This window comes from Phyllostomus discolor, chromosome X (assembly GCF_004126475.2).
Source record: "Phyllostomus discolor isolate MPI-MPIP mPhyDis1 chromosome X, mPhyDis1.pri.v3, whole genome shotgun sequence".
Taxonomy (NCBI): Eukaryota; Metazoa; Chordata; class Mammalia; order Chiroptera; family Phyllostomidae; genus Phyllostomus; species Phyllostomus discolor.
In genome coordinates this window covers 3819763-3840169 of record NC_050198.1, presented here as the reverse complement: position 1 = coordinate 3840169, position 20407 = coordinate 3819763, and the positions used below count along the sequence as shown (strand labels likewise).

At 41.3% G+C, this 20407-nt stretch overlaps 1 protein-coding gene across 2 annotated transcripts in view; it reads right to left on the bottom strand.

The window, feature by feature from the left end:
• MOSPD2 (motile sperm domain containing 2) overlaps window positions 1-15228 on the bottom strand; it is a 41381-nt gene extending 26153 nt beyond the window's left edge. Inside the window, exons 1-2 of one of the 2 annotated variants that reach the window (XM_028522611.2) lie at window positions 15051-15228; window positions 14819-14888 (exon numbers count right to left, since the gene is read on the bottom strand). In XM_028522611.2, the coding sequence (XP_028378412.1) occupies window positions 14819-14888; window positions 15051-15059 (79 nt within the window). In that variant the 5' untranslated portion in view covers window positions 15060-15228. The remainder of the gene's footprint in view (window positions 1-14818; window positions 14889-15050) is intronic. The other variant, XM_036017104.1, reaches the window with a different exon arrangement.
• Window positions 15229-20407: the final 5179 nt, after the last annotated feature.

Below are 20407 nucleotides of genomic sequence, written 5' to 3'. Positions count from 1 at the left end.
GTCAAAGGAGAAGACCTGGAAGACAAACACTAATGTCGAAGGAGATCTGACGACAGGGATGCAGTTCAGATGAAAATGCAATTGAAGGGATTAATGAATTTCTAAGGGTGAAGAGAATAAAGTTATCTAAAGACTGCAGATTTACTTTAAATAAGCCACCAAAGACTTAAAAAAAAATAAGACCAGAGTAAAATATTTTTCAGGACATTCTCTATAACCATACGCCAACATCTGAGAAGATCAATTATGTTATCTGAACTTGAAATCCTTACCCTAGTCCATGAAAAATGAAATTTTACATGTAACGGACCAAGTTGTGCTTAAAAAGACAGGTTCGGCAACTGTCATTTAAAAAAATAAGTAAATACAAAGTGGGAAACCGACCAGTATGCAGCAGTAGCCATTCCCTGTCATATATTGGAATAACTGTTTCCAATAGTAATGTCCCATGCTCACATTATACACATGCTATGTTCTTACCAACCTGTGCCTGATATCCCCCCTTCTGTGCCCAATACTCCCCCTTCTTTCCCCCGCTTTCTCTCTTTTCCTGTAACTGAAATTTCCTTGTCTCCTCACAACCACCTCTGCACAAATTTGACCGTTCTGCAAGACTCCTTTCAAAGGCTTCCTCTTCCAGAAAATTTCCCCAGAGCCCAGAAGTCATTCCTTCCCACCTGTGAACAGCTATAGGATTTACACTAAGCCATTCTTCTTCCTCTTTTTTTAAAGACTTTAATTATTTATCTTTAGAGAGAGGGGAAGGAAGGGAGAAAGAGAGGAACATCAATGAGTTGCCTCTTGCACACCCTGAACTGGGGGCCTGGCTGGCAACCCAGGTGTGTGCCCTGACCAGGAATTGAAGGCAAACTAAGCCTTTTTTTTTTTAAAGGTTCTATACTTTTTAAAAAACATTTAAAGATTATTTATTTATTTATTTTTAGAGAGGGAAGGGAGGGAGAAAGAGAGAGAGAGAAGAAACATCAATGTGCGGTTGCTGGGGGCCGTGGCCTGCCACCCAGGCATGTGCCCTGACTGGGAATCGAACCTGCGATGCTTTCGTTTGCAGCCCACGCTCAATCCATTGAGCTACTCCAGCCAGGCAAACTAAGCCTTTCTTAAGGCACGTGCCACTTTCCCCTTGAATCAGAGTTACTGGCGTGCATGCCATCTTTTCTCATAGAGACTGTAACACCACTGTCTACCCATTCTAAGAATGAGGAAACATTTGTTGACTAAATCTATTCCTTCTCAATTTTTTTTTCCGCAGTTAATGGGTCACTCCCAGGGGCCCAAGCAAGAGATTTCAGAAGATTCTCTGGTTCCTTCATCTCCATTTGATTTTGCACCTATTAGTTGCCAAGTTTCACAGATTCTATCTCCTGCACATTTTCTCGGCCTTATTTCAGACCCTCAGAGATAATAGTTTAAAGGGCAGGGAAATACAAAGTGCATTCAGAGAATTATCTTCTTTGAGTCCCGATTTTCTTATCTCTAAGCTGCTTTTATACTCACAGGGTTGTGTGAGGATCAGATGAAAATGTATATATGAAAGTACTTGGAAGTTTAAAGCACTATAAAATATGAGATTAGGCCATAAATCATGCATTTGTACAGTGTTACCTTGGAAATGGCTTTCAATATCTCAGCTCTATTTTTCTGGTCGAAACAATGAGTGGTTCTGTAGTAGGTGAACCTTGGAAACTGTTTTTTACCTTTGTTATTTGAAAATTCATCAGTATTCAAAACACAACTTTCCTGGAATTAGAATTTAGAAACACGAGTTGGCTATAAAAGGCTTGATGTTGTGTCACATCCAGGAGGCCCCGGGAGCGCCTGTCTCCTAAACGCCATCCGGTCTGGCTGCTGGGCAGCCCTCCGCACTGGACCAATACTGCGCTTCCCGTCAAGTTACAGGCTGACTTCATTTTCAAGTCAATTTCTGTCAATTACCCAAGTCTGAATAATCACCGCTTCCTTGCCAGTGGTTCTCTCACATGAAAGTGACTAATTCAGCTGGAACACAAGCATGTAGAAGTACTTAATGCCTACTTCTCGATTTTGTCACATACAACATTAAAAACATATACTCACGGGTCAGGATGTAATAAAATACTGCTTCACTGGGGCTTTCTAAAATAAAATTGCTTTTTTTTTTTAAACAAAAACGGAGAATGCTGATAATGAAGACTAAAATGACCACGAGCCTGGGTTCCAGCTGAGGAGCCAGCAGCTTTGCGCCCCACCCCACTGCTTCTGTGTAATCGGTGCAAACGTGAGCACGAGGTAAAAAGGCAAAGGGTTGCTTAGCATTGGGATGAGAACAGTTTGGAGCTCACAGACTCCTCGAGAGGACTGGGCCTCCCCAAGAGTCTTCAGACAAGACTCTGAGAGTCACTCACCTAGAACAATAGGTAGCAAAGTGGTAAATCTATCTGTAAATATTAGTCATGATAAGAAGAAAACATTATTGTTACTTTCATTATTACTGCCACTGCTAATGTTACCACGGAGGATACCATCAACGAGCCCATGCCCGTTAGTAAGAAATTTAGAGCCAACTGCTCTTGGATAGCTTTTAGGGATGTAGATCTTTGGAATTAGAAATCTGTTTGTAATAAAGTGATTATTGTTATTCATGAAACTCGTACTTACATATGAGATACCTGTTAAGCATTTTACCCACAGACAGAAATGAAAACAGGGAGGAAAAGACAGAGGAGAGGGTTAGGGAGGAAGGAGACAGGCAGGACAAAAGTGGGGGCGGTAGAGGACAGAGAAGAGGGCTGAGGGGAGGACCTGGGGAAGAGAGGAAGAACAGAAAGTGCTCCGAACACCCAAGGTAAGGAACCCTGCCTGGGACCACAAGGCCAAGTGTGACAATACCTCCTTATGACGAAAAATTTGCTGCTTCCAAACACAGGCCCCGGCAACTGAACCCTCAAGTGCCAGGAAGTTTTCAGAAAACGAGGCCTTTGGTGAGTCCGGATGTTACAGAAAGAAGCTAAAGATGTACGCTCACGAGTTACCTGAAAACATCAAAACACACACGTGCACACACACACCACCCCTATGTACCTACTCAGGGCATCCCTTTGAAGGACTTTACCTCACAATGGTTAAAGCACAGGTAGAGATCAGGAAGAGAGTAGCTTTGAGGAACAGAACGCAGAAATAAAATGGAGTCACTGCACTCAAGCTGCTAAATGACGAAAATCCAGTAGGTGGAGGCATGAGGGAATTATTTTATTCTTGTTTTAACTAGTCTGGGAACTTAAATGTGAACTTTCCAGTCCCTCTGATTATCCTTTGAAGGATTCACATATCCAGACCACCAGGCAGGACCAGACCTCCTGGTGGCCATCTGCTGGACCCCCTGGCACCCACCATCCAAACCGCCTGACCTCTGACTGATAACTACCCTGGACCAATCCTGGGGCTAAGAATGCAGGACTAATTTCTCTCCAGGATGGGACTTTTATGAACTCTTTTCTTCCTTTTTTGGCTGGACTGTGTATATGTCAACAATGGGAGGGAGTGGGAGCAATCAGGTGCCTAATTAACAAAATATTCTTCCGCCCAGCTGGCGTAGCTCAGTGGATTGAGCGCGAGCTGCAAACCAAAGTGTCCCAGGTTCGATTCCCAGCCAGGGCACATGCCTGGGTTGCAGGCCATGACCCCCAGCAACCGCACATTGATGTTTCTCTCTCTCTCTCTCCCTCCCTCCCTCCCTTCCCTCTCTAAAAATAAATAAATAAAAATCTTTAATAAAAAAAAACAAACAAAATATTCCCTTAAGGGCATCCTGTTGGCGGGCCACAAGTACCCTGAATCTCAGACAGAGACTGAGAAGCAGGTGATATTTTATGATGGGACTGAGCCATTGGCCTATAGCCGTGATTCTCAAAAAGCATCAAGTATCAGACTCATGGGAAGGGCTTGTCAAAACTGGGATTACTGGGCCCCACAGTTAGCAAATTCATGAGTGGGATTCCAGAATCTGCATCTGTAACAAGTTCCTACAGAATGCTGATGCGGCTGTTGGTACAGGGATCACACTTTGAGGACCACCCGTCTACTGCAGGGGGTGGCAAACGTTTCTGTAAAGGGCCAGATGGTAAATACATAAATATCCTGGGCTTCAAAGGCTACATACGGCCTCTGTCGCTGATTCTTCCTTTTTTGTTGTTGCTTTTAGCAACCCTTTAAAAATACACAAAAAAACCCACAAAACATTTTTAGCTCTAGGGCTGTACACAGTCAGGACTTGGCTGACTTCGGTGCAGAGAAGGAAGATGACTTTCTGCTTCAGCTCCTATCCTTCGAGGGCTGGATTCATACGCTGGACGTGTGAAGGTATAGCTCAGGTGACACATCTCTCCGCTGATATATTCAGGTCTTCGTTCAATGTTCTTCAATAACATTTTATAATTTTCTCCATCAAAGACAAAGTTGTACATTTCTCCTGTTAGATTACTATGCAGCTTAGAGATTTCTGTGTAGCGATCGTCGTTTCCAGGCAGGGGCCTGGCTCTGAGCGGGTCCACCAAGGGCCAGCTGTGTGGGTTCTTGACTTGGTGACGGAAAGATTTCACATAACGTGAGTGCAGGTCGCTATGAGGATACATTTACTAAAGCTGAGGACAGGGAAACAAGGAAGGGCCTAGCATAGGAGAAGCAACAAGGAGAGCCTAGGCTGGGCTGCCTGAGTTCACTGGGATGTCAGAGAAAAGGGGACTTTCGAGCCAGCTTTAGGGTGTTAGCCTGGGACAAGCTGCCAGCTGCCTACTGCCTTCGAGGTTAGGAGGAAGAAATGGGAGAAGGGAAAGGAAATGGCGCGGCTGCTCCCAAAATGGGGAGCACATGCGTGCTGGGTCTTTCTCTGGAGGCATTTTTCTCTCTCTTGCAGGCGGCAATCTTAGGGGAGGTTTCAGCAGAACGTTCATCAGTCCTCCATGTGTGTCCTTTCAGGGTCACCGTCTCCACTGATGGTTCAGTTGCGGTGGGGGGGGGGGGGTCTTTAGTCACTGCATTTGGTTCTGGTGTTGCCAACCTGGTTTTGCTGCATTTGTGGGCCTGGAGCTGAAAGGGATTCCTAGATTTTATCTCCAGGGAGGAAAGGTTAGGGAAGAAGAGTTTAGCTTGGGGGCAAGGTCCTTGTTTTCCCAGTTTTGCCCTGGCGAGGCACTGGGCCCCCCCCCCCCCACCTCCCCGGTGACCATCTGTACCTGGCTGCAAACTCCTGGGACATTGTGTTCAGCCCTCTGCCTCAGTTTCCCTATTCTACTCACCAAGGAATTTCCCTAGCTTCTCACTGTCCTGTCTCATCGTGAGACAGTAATGGTAGAATGGTAAATCTCATACTTATTATGTTTCTTGCCATATTGGTAACTACTCATTGTATATACTGTACAGTGACAAAATAGTGGAGATCAATACCTTTTCTCTTGACTTTATGGGAATTACTTTGAAGTTTCACAATTAAACATGACCTTGACTGTATGTTTATAGAAGATACACATAGAGTTGAGAAAGTTTTCCAGGTTTGTTGAGTTTTGTTTGTTTGGTTTTTATAACAGCGAATTACAGCCAGTGTGCTTTCTATCTAAACAAACATTTTCCCTTGTTTAATTTTATTAAGGAATATACTATGTTTGTACTGGCTTAAACAAATATAGAAAAAAGAAGCGAATATGGTTACCTAAAAAGAGGAGGGAGTGAAGAGGCACAACATACGATACTCGTCAAGGTTTATCTTCTTATAGTTTTGACTGTTGAACTGTACATATTCAAAAATCTCACTGAGAAGCATTAGGCTAATGTGTTAGATCCCTCTGCTGCATTTTCTCATTGTGAATCATCTTTGCATTCCTGGGACTACAACACTGCTTGCACCTCCGGGTCAGTGTGAGAGTACACGGCGGCAGGGTGGGGAGAGTCGTAGAGATCTATGAGAACAACCGAATTTAACAGTCACCGGTCTGTGTAGGTTTTTAACCTCTCAGAGACAATTTTAGGTGATCCTTCTCTTCTCCAAAAAAGTTCTACATTTAATCTAAGTTTATTAACTTAATGTGATAAAGCTGGTCATTATATCATTCTTAGGAGGTTAAACCTCTCTGTCACCTGTATATATAGTATATCTTGCTTTTGTTCCTAATGTATGTCTTTGCCTTCTCCCTTTCTTCTTAATCAGTCATCCTAGGTTTGTTTATTTTACTAGTCCTTTAGAAAAACCAGCTCACAACCCCGGGCAAATTAGACTAGAGTCCTTTTTTCATCCTAGCTTGATGCCAGTGTTGGTGGCCTGAGCTGTTTCATGCCTGGGGCACGTAAAAAAAAAACAAAAACAAACAGACCCAGTTTGTACCTACTACCTTTTTCCCCTATACCATGAATATCTGCTCTTATCTCCTTCCTTCTACTTTCTCTGTATTACCTTGTGCTCACTTTGTAGCTTTTTGATTCGAATCTTTAGCTGATTTTTATTTGGGCCTTGTTTTCTAGTGAATGCTTGTCAGACATTTTGTTGTCGCTCAGTTTTAAGTATTTTGTAATTTCCACTGTGATATCCTCGTTAGCCCACAGGTTATTTCGCAGAAGTAAGAATCACACGCGTTGCCAGTAAGTTGTTAACCTATAGGTTATTTAGAGTTCTGTCATTTCAGTTCCCTAACACTTGATTTGTTAAGTACCTGTTTATTGTGACCTTTAATACAGTTGCTTAACGGTGCGAGAGCATGGTCTGTATGATCTAGCTGTTTTGGAATTTCTGAGACTTCCTTTATGACTTAATGTGTAGTGAATGTTTGCAAAAGCTCCAAGAGCAGAATACATATTCAAGGAAATATATTCTCTGTTTGCTGGGTAGAAGAGTTTATACACTCACACACACACATTACATAAATATTATCAACTTTGTTCCCTGTGGTGTTAAAATCCAACATCTTAAGGATTTCTTGCTTTCTTCTATTCCTGAAAGAGGTTTGTTAAAATCATTTAATATGTTTGTGGATTTTCTGCGTTTCCTTTATAATTCTGGGAGCTTTAGCTTTAAGTATTTTGGGGCTGTATTGTTAGATACTTTTTATGTTGTTGGTTCCTAATTGTTACACCTTTATACGGTTACTTTCATCACTAGTAGTATCCCTTTTCATGTGTATTGTTTTTTTACCATAAATAATATTTTGTGTAATGAAAGTAGAGATTATACAGGATTACTTTGGTTAATATTTGTTTATACACTGTTTTCCATCTCTTGATTTTCAGCCTTTTTACATTAATTTACTTTAGGTTAGTCTAGTATAGGCAGCATGCAATTAAGATTTAAACACTTTACTCTGATAACAAGCATGTATTTGTTTATATTGGTAGCAACTATTAATAAAGTTAGATTATTTCTGCTGTTCTACTGTGTGCTTTCTAGTTACTAGGCTACCTGTTTCCTCCTTTCCTGCTCCTGCAGGAGAGATGATATTTCCTTTACCCCCCTTTTCATGCCTCCACCGGCCTGGAAATGAAATATTTAATTGTGTACCCTAGTTTTAAATATTCACACTTCAATGACAACATATATAGTTAATATCTCTATTCTCCTTTTGAACAATGCAAGTTTTGTAATGTTTTACCTCCCATCTCATGAAAACTGCACAATCTTGATGTGAGAAATGCACAAAAAAGCCCCGGCTGGTGTGGCTCAGTAGATTGAGTGCCAGCTTATGAACCAAAGGGTCGCTGGTTCAATTCCCAGTCAGAGCACATGCCTGGGTTGTGGACCAGGTCCCCAGGGAGGGGTGCAAGAGAGGCAACCACACACTGATGTTTCTCTCCCTCTCCTTCCCTTCCCCCCTCTCTAATAATAATAAAAAGATATATATTTTTAAAATGCACAAAGTATAGAAAGGAAAATTACACGCCAATTTATACAGATTCAAACCTCCTAAATAAAATATTAGTTAATCCAACAATATATTTTAAAACCCTAATTAATATAGTCTGCCATAGCATTAAAAGAAAAACACCAAGTGAACATCTGATGAGATGCAATTAATGTGTCCAATAGATGAACAAATGCATTCTGGAAAACTCAACCATGAGTCAAGATGGGAACAAAAGAAAACAACAAACCAAAACCCAAACTAGCAAACCAGGAATAGAAGGAGACGTCTTCATTTTGCTGAAGGATTTCTACAGAGACTTCCATGGTGACGTGTTCAGTGCTCTCTTTCTAAGACCAGGAATAAAACAAGTACGCTTGTATCACTGCTTTGACTCAACACTACAGGTTCCAGCCAGTGGAAAACACAAGCATTTAAAGATGTAAGAATTGGACAGTTAGAAAGAAAACTGCCATTAGTTCAAGGTGATATTATTGTACATGCAGAAATCCCAAGCTCATCTAGAAAGAAATAATCAACATTAATATGAGTTGATAAGGTTTCTGAATTCAATTTTAATGTAAAAAGTCGAATGCACTTTCTATAAACCAGGAGCAACCATTTAGAAAATAAATTCTTACCACTTACACAACAAAAATAAAATATTTTCAAAAATGAAAAAATGAAAAAGCATGCAAACTATCTAGGATAAATTTGACAAAAAATGTGTTCACCTTTATAGGGAAAATTATAAAATCTCTCAACAAGAAAGACTCTAGCAGATAGAAAGTTATACCAGGTTCTTGGATTGGAAGACTCAACCATGATGACATCAAGCCTCCCACAAATGGCCTTTTGATTTAACACAATTCCATTCAATAGCCCAACAAAAGTTTTTACCCCCCAGAAACATGATAAGCTGATTCGGTAATTTGTATGGATGAACAAAGCACCAAAAAGAGCCAAAAAGCACCAAAAAGAAGTGACTTCCACAGAAGTGGAAACCAAATGGCCCACAGAGATACCGAGGTGCTCAGTCTGACTAGTAGTCAAAGAAATGCAAATTAAAACCACAATGAGATAGTCCAACATCTCCATCAAACGTGCAAAAAAACTAACAATGACAAACTTTAGGGCGTGGAAAAACAAGGACACTCAAATACTGCTGGTGAAAACGAAAACTGGTACAATCACTTTGGGGAATAGTGGGCACTCCCTACTCAAGTTGAACACACCCATTCTATGAGCCACCCATTTCAGAGTTGGGTCTCAACCCCACAGCAGCAGTTCTCAAACGTTTAGGTCTCAGGGTTCCTTTCCCACTCTTCAAACTAACTGAGGGCCCCGAAGAGCTTTCTTGTTCATGTGGGTTCTATTTATTGGCCGTTACTCTATTAGGTGTTAACATGGAGAACAATGTTACACACGAGGACACAGAAGCCCTCACTCTATTCGCTGTCGGAGCAATGGTGTCATTGCCTGCCCTGTAACGTCTGGGAAACACCGCTGGCTGCTTGTGAGAGAATGACAGTGAGAAGAGACAGTGAAACAGGAAAGTGACATTTTAGTGTTGTTATGAAAACAGTTTTGCCCTCTCAAACACCTTGAAATGGTCTTAGAGAACTGCAGTTTCTGGACCAACTTTGAGAAAACCACTGCCTTAGAGAAAGTGTAAGCACCACATAAGCATAAGAATGCTTAGAGCAGCATTGTACGTAACAGTAAAACCTAAAAATAACCCCAAATCCATTATAAAGATATTCATTCTGTGAACTACTACGCAGCTAGAAAAAGGAATAAATTACAGTATAGTTACATTAGACAAGAGGAATGACTCCTGAGCTACACAAGCAAGCCGTGGACAAATATATTCAGCCTTTAAAGTTTACAAAGAGGTCAAGTTACTAAAGTACCAGTGAGGGATACATTCTAGGTGGTAAAGCTAATGAAAAGCGAGAGAATGAGTAAGACCAAATGCAGAACAAGTAGTTTCCTGGGAAGGGGGCACATAGGAAGTTTTATTTCTCTGGCTGAGTGGTGAGTACATGAATGTTTATTTTATTCATGCTGTATACATTTTGTACATATAAGATATTTCAAAATTTCAAGAATAATAAGCCAAGACAAAGCAAAAAGTAAAAGGTCAAGAAAAAGTTATTGGATGAGAAAATGATTTAACTTAACAGCAATGGAAGAAACCACAAGGGAATGGGTAATTCCTTTTCAATTAAAAAAAAAGTGTAATTGACATAAAGAAAACCCCAAACCTATTACAAAGACATACTAGTAAAAAAAATGAAACTACAAATGGATGTAAACTTACGAAGTTTAATCTCACTAGTAATCAAATGCAATGCAAACTAAAATAGAACCATCAGTTAAGAAATGATGAAACTAAACATGGGTAAGAGTATGGTGAAATGAACACTTTTTTAACTGTCTGGTGGGAATGAATCTTGCTGCAACTTCTAGGGAGGAAAGTGAAGTATCTTAAAAATACACTATTAAAGCCAGTAATTCTACTTTCAGAGAGGAATCTTAAGTAAATAACCTGAACTACTGTACAAAAAATTGTATTAACAAAAAACTGGAATCTGAGTGTCTAAAAAGGGAGTATTTAAGATGAAGAATAAGAAAATTAATTTATAGAACTGAATATTAACAGCAAAGTAAAATGTTGCTTCCTTTACAAATATGCGGAAATAAGATGTCAGTTAAAAAAAGCAGCAAGAAATTACATACAGAATGGTTTTTAACTATTTTTTTTAATGAATCAAAAATGTCAGGGGAAAATGCATCCCCTGGTAGCAGAGCTATCTCTGGATGATAAGCTCGTGGGGGATTCCTCTGACATTTTGGGTAGTATCCAAATTCATTGAAATGAATTCACGTACTTGTAAAGTCAGAAAACCCGACCTGAACTAAATAAGCCCACAACCCCCTGAACAGGTCTCTAAACTCACTCAAGCACAAACACACCACATGGGTGCCCAAGGCCCTCTGCACTACAGGGCCTGCCACTGCTCATGGCGCGGTGTGCTTACTGTCCCCAGGCTCCTGGGGGGGACGACTTCTGTGGCTTCCAGAACATGTCCCCATACCGCCCTCTCGCTTCAGCCTCTTAGCTCACACCATTGGATCCGCCTGGGCCGAGTGCCCCCATCTTCCAAAGTCCATGAGAAACACCACTGTTTCTGTGAAATTTTGTCTAACTCAGCCACCCCAACCAGACACGATTTGTCCTTGTGTTTGACTCTTACAGAAACGATTGTAGCACTCCTACTACAATTTGTCTTTAGCTGTTAGCTCTGTTTCAGCGCCCCTACTGGATTCTAGTAGCTCAGGAAGGGGCTCTATCCTTCTTCAGCTGTTTCTCGAATATCGACGCACTGTTTCAGAATTAAGGACATACTGAGCATTTGAGGAACCGAATAAATGATTGTCACAGGGATTAGTTTCTTGCTTTGTCCACAAGAAGAAGGAACAGAGAACAGGAAATGTTACTGACTTGACTCAGCGTGGAATTTCTCACAGAAACAATGAGAAAAAAAAGGATCACTAATAATGAATAAAATAATGGACTTGTGTTTTGTTCTTTTTGCCAGCTACAAATCTATCTTAACTGGTAATTTAATTTCTATGGAGACAAAGATGTCCTTGGAATTCCCAAGAATCTACCTCCAAAGAGTTTCTGGAATACAGCCAATGCTTAAACTGATACATTTGCAAATAATATTTTCCTTTAGGAAGACTTTGACTTTGCTTAAGTCTGCCTTAGGCCTCTTCTGAAATGACAATAGAAAGACTGAAATGAAAGGAAAAAAGGGAAAGTGGATGTTCTGAACACCTAAGTTAATTTCTAAAAAGTAAACTCGAAAAGGAGAACATAGGCAAATCCAAAACTCTTTAATCACTTGATGCTATATTTCAGGAAATAGCTGAAACTTGACCAAAGTCTTGAAAAGTTTTTATCTTCCCTTTGCATGCAAGTCTTCAAATTAAAAAAAATATATATTTTATTTTTAGAGAGGGGACAGGTGGGAGAAAGAGAGGAAGAGAAACATCATTGTGTGAGAGAAACATCAATCGGCTGCCACCTGCACACCCCTAACCGGGGACCTGGCCCACAACCCAGGCATCTGCCCTGACCAGGAATCGAACCCTGACTCTTCGGTTTGTAGGCTAAGGTTCAACCCACTGAACCACGGTAGCCAGGGCGCAAGTATTGAAATTAATTAATATTTACAAAGGCTATGCAGATAACCCACTCACGTGCATTCATACATACCCAAGTGTGTGTATTTAAGGACAAACCCTGTATTTAATGCCATACAGGGCTTTGCTTAGAAATAACGCTGTCTTTATCAGACATATTGTGAGGGCTGCTCTTTGCCAGATTTTGGTGGGGGAGTGAAGACAGGGCAGATCTTAACACTGACATTGACTAATTTCCCTATGTATATATTTAAGCAATGCTATATTCATTCATTCACCAAGGATGGATTGAGAAATGTGCTAGGTATACAGAGGCGAGTCTGACCTTGCCCCCAATGCCCACAGGTTGCCCCAGACTATACACACTCTGCTGTAGGGAATGAACAATAAGCAGGCAAACAAGTGAAATGAGATAATTACAGGTTACAGTAACACCTGCAAAGGAGACAAAATAAACAAGACAGGGAGGTTATTTAATAATCATCAAAGGCCTCTCAGATACATTTAAACCAAGATGTAAAAGAAAAGGATCTAGCCATGCATACTACCTGGGCAAGAGCCTTCTAGGCAGAGAGAAGTGGAAAGGTCCCCAGATAGAAACAGACTCAGTTTATTTGAACAAAATAAAAGAGGCAGTGTGGCTGGTTACGTTTTTTTAATCAGTGGGTCATGTTTGTAGGTTGTGATAACAATTTTGTGGGGCATTGCATCAGGGAGTCTTAGGTTTTCAGAGAAAGTTTCTTTAACAAACTTTTGCTCCAGTGTTGTGTGTACACGAGTACTGGATTGCAATATGGAATACATTTCCTACAGCAGGCAGTGGTGAAATCTGTACTAAGCAAACAGAGCAGGAACAGAGGAGGATGGAGGGCTGGGCAAGAACTAGGGCATGCATGGCCTCACACTGTAGGCCACCATACAGAACTGGGATTTTTATTCCAAACCAAGTAGGAAGGTGTTGAAGGGCTTCAAGCTGGGGAGTGATAGGATCTAATTCAACAGGACGATGTTGCCAGAAGATTACCACAGTGAAGTTCAGAAGACTGGAGCACCAGCCCTGGCCTAGCCAGTAACACCAGAGACTTTTTTTAAAGTTTATTTTTAGATACAGAAGAAGGGAAGGGTGGGGGAGAAAACATTAATGAGTGGCCGCTACTCGCATGCTCCCCCCACAGGGGACCCTGCCGCAACCCAAGCATGTGCCTCAACCAGGAATCAAACCGACAACCCTCCAGATAGCAGGCTGGCACTCAATTCACTAAGCCACACCAGCCAGGGCTAGAGATTTGTTAAAAATCCTTACCTGAAGATATTTTTGTTTATTTTAGAGAGGAAGCGGTGGGAGGGTGGGGGGGGGGAAGAGAAAAAACAGAGAAATACTGATGTGAGAGAACCATCTCAAGTATGCGCCCTGACCATGTGCTCTGACCAGAGCACTGACCTACTGCTACACTTCTACGACTATATTCTGCTTCCTCTCTTGGGCATAAATAAATGACTACTGGGGGGACACGAGTTCATTAGGTTGAGTTCTGGGTTACTTCTTAAAACATTAGAAACCATGTAGCTGTAAGAGTCACAAATTTTCTATGGAAAGAAATTTTAGAATTCTTTGTTTATTGGAACCAGCTATATTATTAGAAATGAGATCTCTGGACTAAAAGGGAATCAAGTGCTTTTACAACTCTCTGATGCATAGTTTAAGACGTGAAGAAAATTGGCAGGGAGGGATGAAAAGATTTACTGACCAGGATTTTTTTTTTAACAGATTTCCTTATTTGTTCTAAGTCATCAACTGACATAATCTAGGGCAGTGTAAAGTTGCTGGGAACCTCTCCTTAGCACTAAAGTCAAGATGGGAAAGCTTAGCTCCTTTCATAGTAACCAAAACGACTATTTAATCAAAATATTCCTTGAGAGACTACTATATGCTAAACCCATGCTAGACAGTTTGATACAGGCTTTTTCATTTAATCCTCCAAACCTAGTTATTTGCATTTCGCAGCAATGGAAAGAGAAAAGACAATGAAGCTATCAAGTGTCAGATTAGCATTAGAATTTATATTATACTTATAATAAATTATCCTGCATGTTTTTAGAAATTACAAGGATTAACTCATCAGTTAAAAATACTGGACAACTCAAGTATCCGTGACATATGGACACAGAATGTTCAAGCAATAAATCAATTCTGGACTCGCAGGTACTTTGCTGGGGGCAGTGTGAGACCAAAAGATGAAAACTTGTTCCAGCACTGGAAGGCCTACTCAGTGGGTATCATGCTGGGTTGTATGACGTGGAATTAGGCAAAGTATCCAAGGAATTTGGATCCCCAGTTCAGTACACGTGAATAAGTATTACAGCAGTTTCCAGGTTCATCCTTGCGATTGCTGCTGGTGCAATGTCAGCAGAGGAACCCTGGACTGGACAGTGTCACCAGTGCCGTGCGCCTGGAAAGTGTCCTGCAACTTTCATAAACTCTAGAAGCTAGGGACACTGATTTCCAACTTACATGAACCCTTTAGCGAGCAATGGACGCATTACCTGCCTATTGGAGCAGTGTGCATGCCATGTAACAGAGAAGAACACCTTGGAAACGGGCAGGGCACCTTCCCTGTGGGGGTCGAAATGGTCCCTAAACCTTCCCGGAGACGCCCGCAAACACTCCAGCAAAGTTGGGGGCAGTCAGTGCACACCTGCCTTAACACCAAGAACGCGGTACCCACCTGTCACATACTCAGCTTCGAACCTCCGTCGGGTCTCAGAGATGAGCTTGGCTTTATTCTGAGCTTGACACTGGAAGGGAGAAAACAGACGCTTAGACAGCAAGCGCACCATCCCGCTTCTCCTCCGCTCAGTTCACCTGCACCTGGGAACGCCCCCTCCTCCCCCCGCCTTAGAGGAGGATTCCGGGTCGGGGAGAGGGCCGCCAGCGGTGCGGAGCGATCAGCGTCTCACCTCGGCCATGGTCGCGGACGCAGACCTGACGGCAGTCAGACTCCTCACTTCCCCGACCGCCGTCCCAATTTATCCTCATCGGCCAGGCCAGCCCGGCTGTAGACAGGGAAGGGTGGGAGGCGGAGGCGGTCGCGTGACACCGGAAGGCGGGTGGAGGTGTAGCCAATCTGCCCAATCAAATACAGCCGCAAGAGCCTGGAGGCGGGACCAGGCTCTAGACCTGGCTTGCCATTGGCTTCTTGTTCTCGCCACGCCCTTGCGTCCCCTGCACTGCGGGTCCACCCCCGCCAGCCTCTGATAGAAGCCGCTTCCCCCCGCGGAGCTCCGCCCCAGCAAGCTCCGCCTGCCATTAGCTTTGAAGAAGTTCCCGGAGGACCCGCCTCCTTAGCCTCCGTCTGCAACCTTCTCCGCCCGCCTGGCCGGCTCCACCTTTTCAGAGTTTGTTGCAGCCTCCAGCCCAGCCCTCCCAGGATGCAGCGCGCGGGCGGGAGGTTTGGAGCCTCCGGGACCTGGCAACTGCGGGATGCGGGTCGCAGCGCCCGGAGGTAGGGCCGGCGAGTTTCCCTTACCCAACCTTCCTGGAGGGGCGGTGGGACTGGAGTTGCTTTCCTTGTCCTGGCATTGAGGGAGAGTGAGGAGGAAGCGGCCGTCCCGGGCTCTATAAGTGTCCATTATGCTATATGGGTGTGCATCATGCTATGAAACGATAACTAGATTTTAAGTGCTTGGTATATTCGGGGATATTTCAACTTGAAACTTTCTTCACCCCTTGCAACATCTTATCCACTTGGAATGTGAGATACTTAATGAGGAATGTATCTCTGAAATCTTTAAACTCCAACAGTTATATAAAGTTAAGACATGCAACTCGTTTTAGTTTATTAAGCTGATTATTCTCAAAGTGGGGGTGGGCGGGTGGGTGGAATTTTGCCTTCCAGGAGACACTTACGAGTGTCTGCTACTGGCATCTGGTGGGTAGAAGCCAGGGGTACTGCTAAATCCTGCAATGCACAGGAAACCCTCGACAAGTTAGCCAGCGCAGAATGTCAGTAAGTGCCAAAGTTGAGAAACATAGACTCATAAGTTACTGGAGCACATTTTATGGTTGCTGGTGAAAAAATGGAAAGGAAATCGTTTCCCATTCAATGATACTGGCTTTTTTAAAAATTGAAAGATACTGAAAATACAAAGGCGTTACAAGAAGAATGGACAGTACCCCTGTTTCCACCGTCCATAGTCAACCATGGTTGACACCTCAGCATCTTTCACCCAGGCTTCTTTTATATACGTTTTTATAGAGAAGAAAATCAACACATTGTTTAAAAATTATTTGGCTACATTTTTAATAACATTTCAGATACAGGCACAGCTCGTTTTATTGCACTTCACTTTATTGTGCCTCACAGGTGTTGCGTTTTTGCAAATTGAAGGCAAGACCCTCCACCAGCAAAACTATTGTGACTCACTTTGTTGCAATAGTTGCTTTCTTACTGCGGTGTGGAACTGAACCTGCAATATCTCTGACGTATGCCTGACGTCTTCCTCTTGCGCCATTCCCCTACCCTGAAAGCCATCCCTTTCTCCAGAATAAATAGTCAGGAATGTGGGATCAATCTTTACAGCTTTGCTTTGATTTTGATTTTGATTTTGGACCAGGCTGCCTGGATCCTCACTCTGTCACTGTCTATCTGTAGGCCTTTGAGAAGATTCTTCAACTTCATGCCTATTTCCCCATCTGTAGAATGGAAAACAGTGCCTCTGGCATGAGGATGTTGTGAGGAATAAATAAATGAGTTACTCCAAAGTCCAATAGTGTTGGTACAGAAAAAGCACTCAGAAAGTAGCCCTTGTAGGTAAACAGAAAATAAATAATGCTGTTTTATGTGTTTTTAGATAAATAATGTACTGCCATATACATTTTTCTGCAACGTAATTTTTCTCATTTTATTTTTAAATTCTAGCCATGGTGATATACATTACATTTAATTCATTTCTTTTCATTATGGTATGATATTCCATCTGTATTCATTCCACTATTGGTCATTGAAGTTTTTACTATTTTTTTATATTACACATAACAGCACAGTAAACATTCTAGAGCAGTGTCTTTGTGAATTATGTAGAATTATTTCTCTTGGTTTTTATCTAGAAATGAAATTGTTGGTTATATACATTTTCATTTATTGCCATATTGCTTTCCAAAGTCACCTCTCCCCTTAATTAAGTACTCATAACTATCTCTTTAATTGATGGGTCTCCCTCCAATCTCACCTGGTGACTGTCTTCAACGTTCTCACCAGGATCTTTGTAATTTATAAGTATACACTGATTTCTGTATTTTAAATCTTTCAGTTGTTTATCATTGCTTAGAGAAATTTAGGCGTGCTTAATATGCCATAGAAATCCTTCTTTAACTTAATCTTGCCTAACTCTGTTAGTGGATCACCATTCCCCCACACAGTCACCTGCATTTCAGGTGCACTAGGTATTGTTGGGAAAGGAAAACGGGAGATTGATTTTGGGGAGGCCTGAACAAATGACTTCGAGGCATATAGGTAGGAAAATGTTTTCACAGTGGACCTGTTCTGTAGCCAAGTTGATTTGCTTAGGTAACAATGTCCTGTATGTTGGAAAAAATATTATGCTCATAAGATGATGTTTAATATTACTAGGTGAGGTTTTTAGTTGTTTTAACTCAACTTTTTTCCAAAGATACTTTGTATTGCTTGCAACTGATATGGTTTCATAGACACTTTTTAGATTTCCTACCCAGATCATGTGGTGCTTTTTGGATCCTCCTGAACCGGTGGGACAGTAATTTAAAGAATTTGGAAATTCACAGAGCCCAGATGAATTTAGTAGCATTTAAAGGCAGCAATGTATATTTGCTTAGGAAGCTGCTGGAGAAGAGGAGATGAGGATGGTATTTTTGTTGCCAACTTATTACATTTATATTATCATGTATTGTTTTTCTAGTACACTCACACATTTTATATATAAAATATATCCTGTTGACTTTGACATAAGGTAATATAGGACAGGAAATACTCGTACTAATTACATACTATTTTATAAATAATCTCTTTCCAAATCTTCTGCCCTGCAATCGGTGCAGCAGGAGGTAAAATTTAACTGGCTTGAGTTAACCTATTTTTTTTTCTACAGCCATTGTTTTAAGGGTACTAACCCAAAAGTCAAATGACCAATAGGCTAGAATAGTAAGCCTGGTGCCCTAATAATCAGGGTTTGATTAATCAGGACTTGTTTACATTGATTTAAGAACCTCTAAATTGAACCTTCGTTTCACTTGTTTTCAGATTATTTCTATCTAAAGAAAATCCCCACTTATGCCATATGTTGTTTAAAGGTTTATTTTATGAATGTATGCTAAATTTTACTCTTAAAACAGATGTTCATTAGTGTAACATAAAATAGATATACTCATGTGAAAGTTTGAAGAAATAATTTATCTCCATTAATATATTAGTAGCTTCTCATTTTTAACTCTGAAAGTGGCCCATTTAAATAACATTGAAAATATGGATGTTTCTGCAATAATATTTAAAAAGGTCATTTAAATAATGACCTTTTATATAACAGTCATTTATGTTTTTAAATCTGCCTGATTCTAAACCCACGGCAGTAAGTTTGTTTTTTTGCTTAGAGCTCAGCCTAAAAGAATGTTGGTTTAAGATTATGCAGGGATTTGAATACCATACTAAACTTTATAACAGTGGTTTGCAACATTTTATCTCTGCGTCATTCATATGTTCAAAACAATGTTTAGTATCTATCATTTGACACAGTACAAAGATCCCATGGATCTCTTGAGAAGGGTGTGGGTGTGCCTGCAAGGTTTTTCAACTAGGAGGCAGTGACCAGGTAAAGCTTGTGTTTTAGAACAATGACTGAGATAGCGTGAATCAATTGATATGTTGCAGCAGGGAGAGACTAGTATAAGGAAGACCCGTTAAGGAGTTCTTACCACAGCCTGAGAGATGAAACCCTGAACTACTGTAGTGGGAATTGAACAGAAAGTTTGAAGATAGAGGGTTTTCGAAGTGAAGGAACTTGGTGATATATCGCATTAAAGGAACCAAATGTAAGAGGCCTGATAACCCAAGTCACGACTTGATCAGGGTGCCACTGAAGTTTAGTAAACGGGGAGATTCTACTGACCTTTTAGCTATGAGAGTCTCCTTACTCCTATCACACTTGGATATGAGTGAGAGCGTGTGTGACATTTAATATTAAGATAACAAAATCCTTTCTGCACAGTTTTTTTTTTAGAATTATGAAATCTGATGAAGTTTTTGAGTAGGTAGTGAAAGGCAATGTGTTCTTAGATCTTTATCTTGGAATATATCATTTTATGCTTTTCCTTTTTTTGGAGATCTTCTAAGACACCTGATACATCTGTGGGAAAATTGAAATACAGAAATTATTATTCATACATTTTGATGTAATATAACTAACATGTTTATTTCCTTTAAAGTAGTAGGTAGTTTTATAAGTGAAAGCTACACCTTTGAGGTACCTACCTGTTTGTTCCAGTATCTTTGACATTAACTGCCTGACAATTACTGGCCAGTGACATCTGCTACTTTGTATTATGATACAATATCTCCAGTTACTTCAGGTCATAGATTTCATGAAATTCTCAAAAACAATACCATCAATTTGCCCTGGCTGGTATAGCTCAGGGGATTGAGCACAGGCTGCGAACCAGGCATCGCAGGTTCGATTGCCAGTCAGGACACATGCTTGGGTTGCAGGCCATGGCCCCCAGCAACCACACACTGATGTTTCTCTCTCTCTTTCTCCCTCCCTTCCCTCTCTAAAAATAAATAAATAAAATCTTTAAAAAAATGCCATAAGGGAATGTATTTGTCTGTTGCTGCATAACAAATTACTCCCAAATTTAGCAGCTTAAAGCCACAAACATTAATTTCAAAATTTCTGAGAATCAGGAATTTGGGAGCAGCTTAGCTGAGTAGTTCTTGTGCAAGATCTCTCTAAGGGGCTGAGTTAACTAAAGGCGTGATTGGGGCTGGAGGAGCTGACCCCAAGAAGGCTCACTCACATGGCTGTTGGCAAAACTCCTCAGTGCCCCTCGCTGTCTTTAGGCAGGAAGCTATACTTCCTTGCCCTGTGCCCATCTTCATGGGGTTTCTGGAGGGTGTTAATGATATGGCAGGTGGCTTTCCCCAGTGCAGGTGGTCCAAGGAAGAGGTCGACAAGGAAGCCATAGTGCTCTATGACCCAATCTGAGAAGTCACACACTCATTTCTGCCACATTCTGTTGGCTAGAAGCACTTCGTAATGACCAGCCCTAACTGTAGGAGAGAATTAACTGC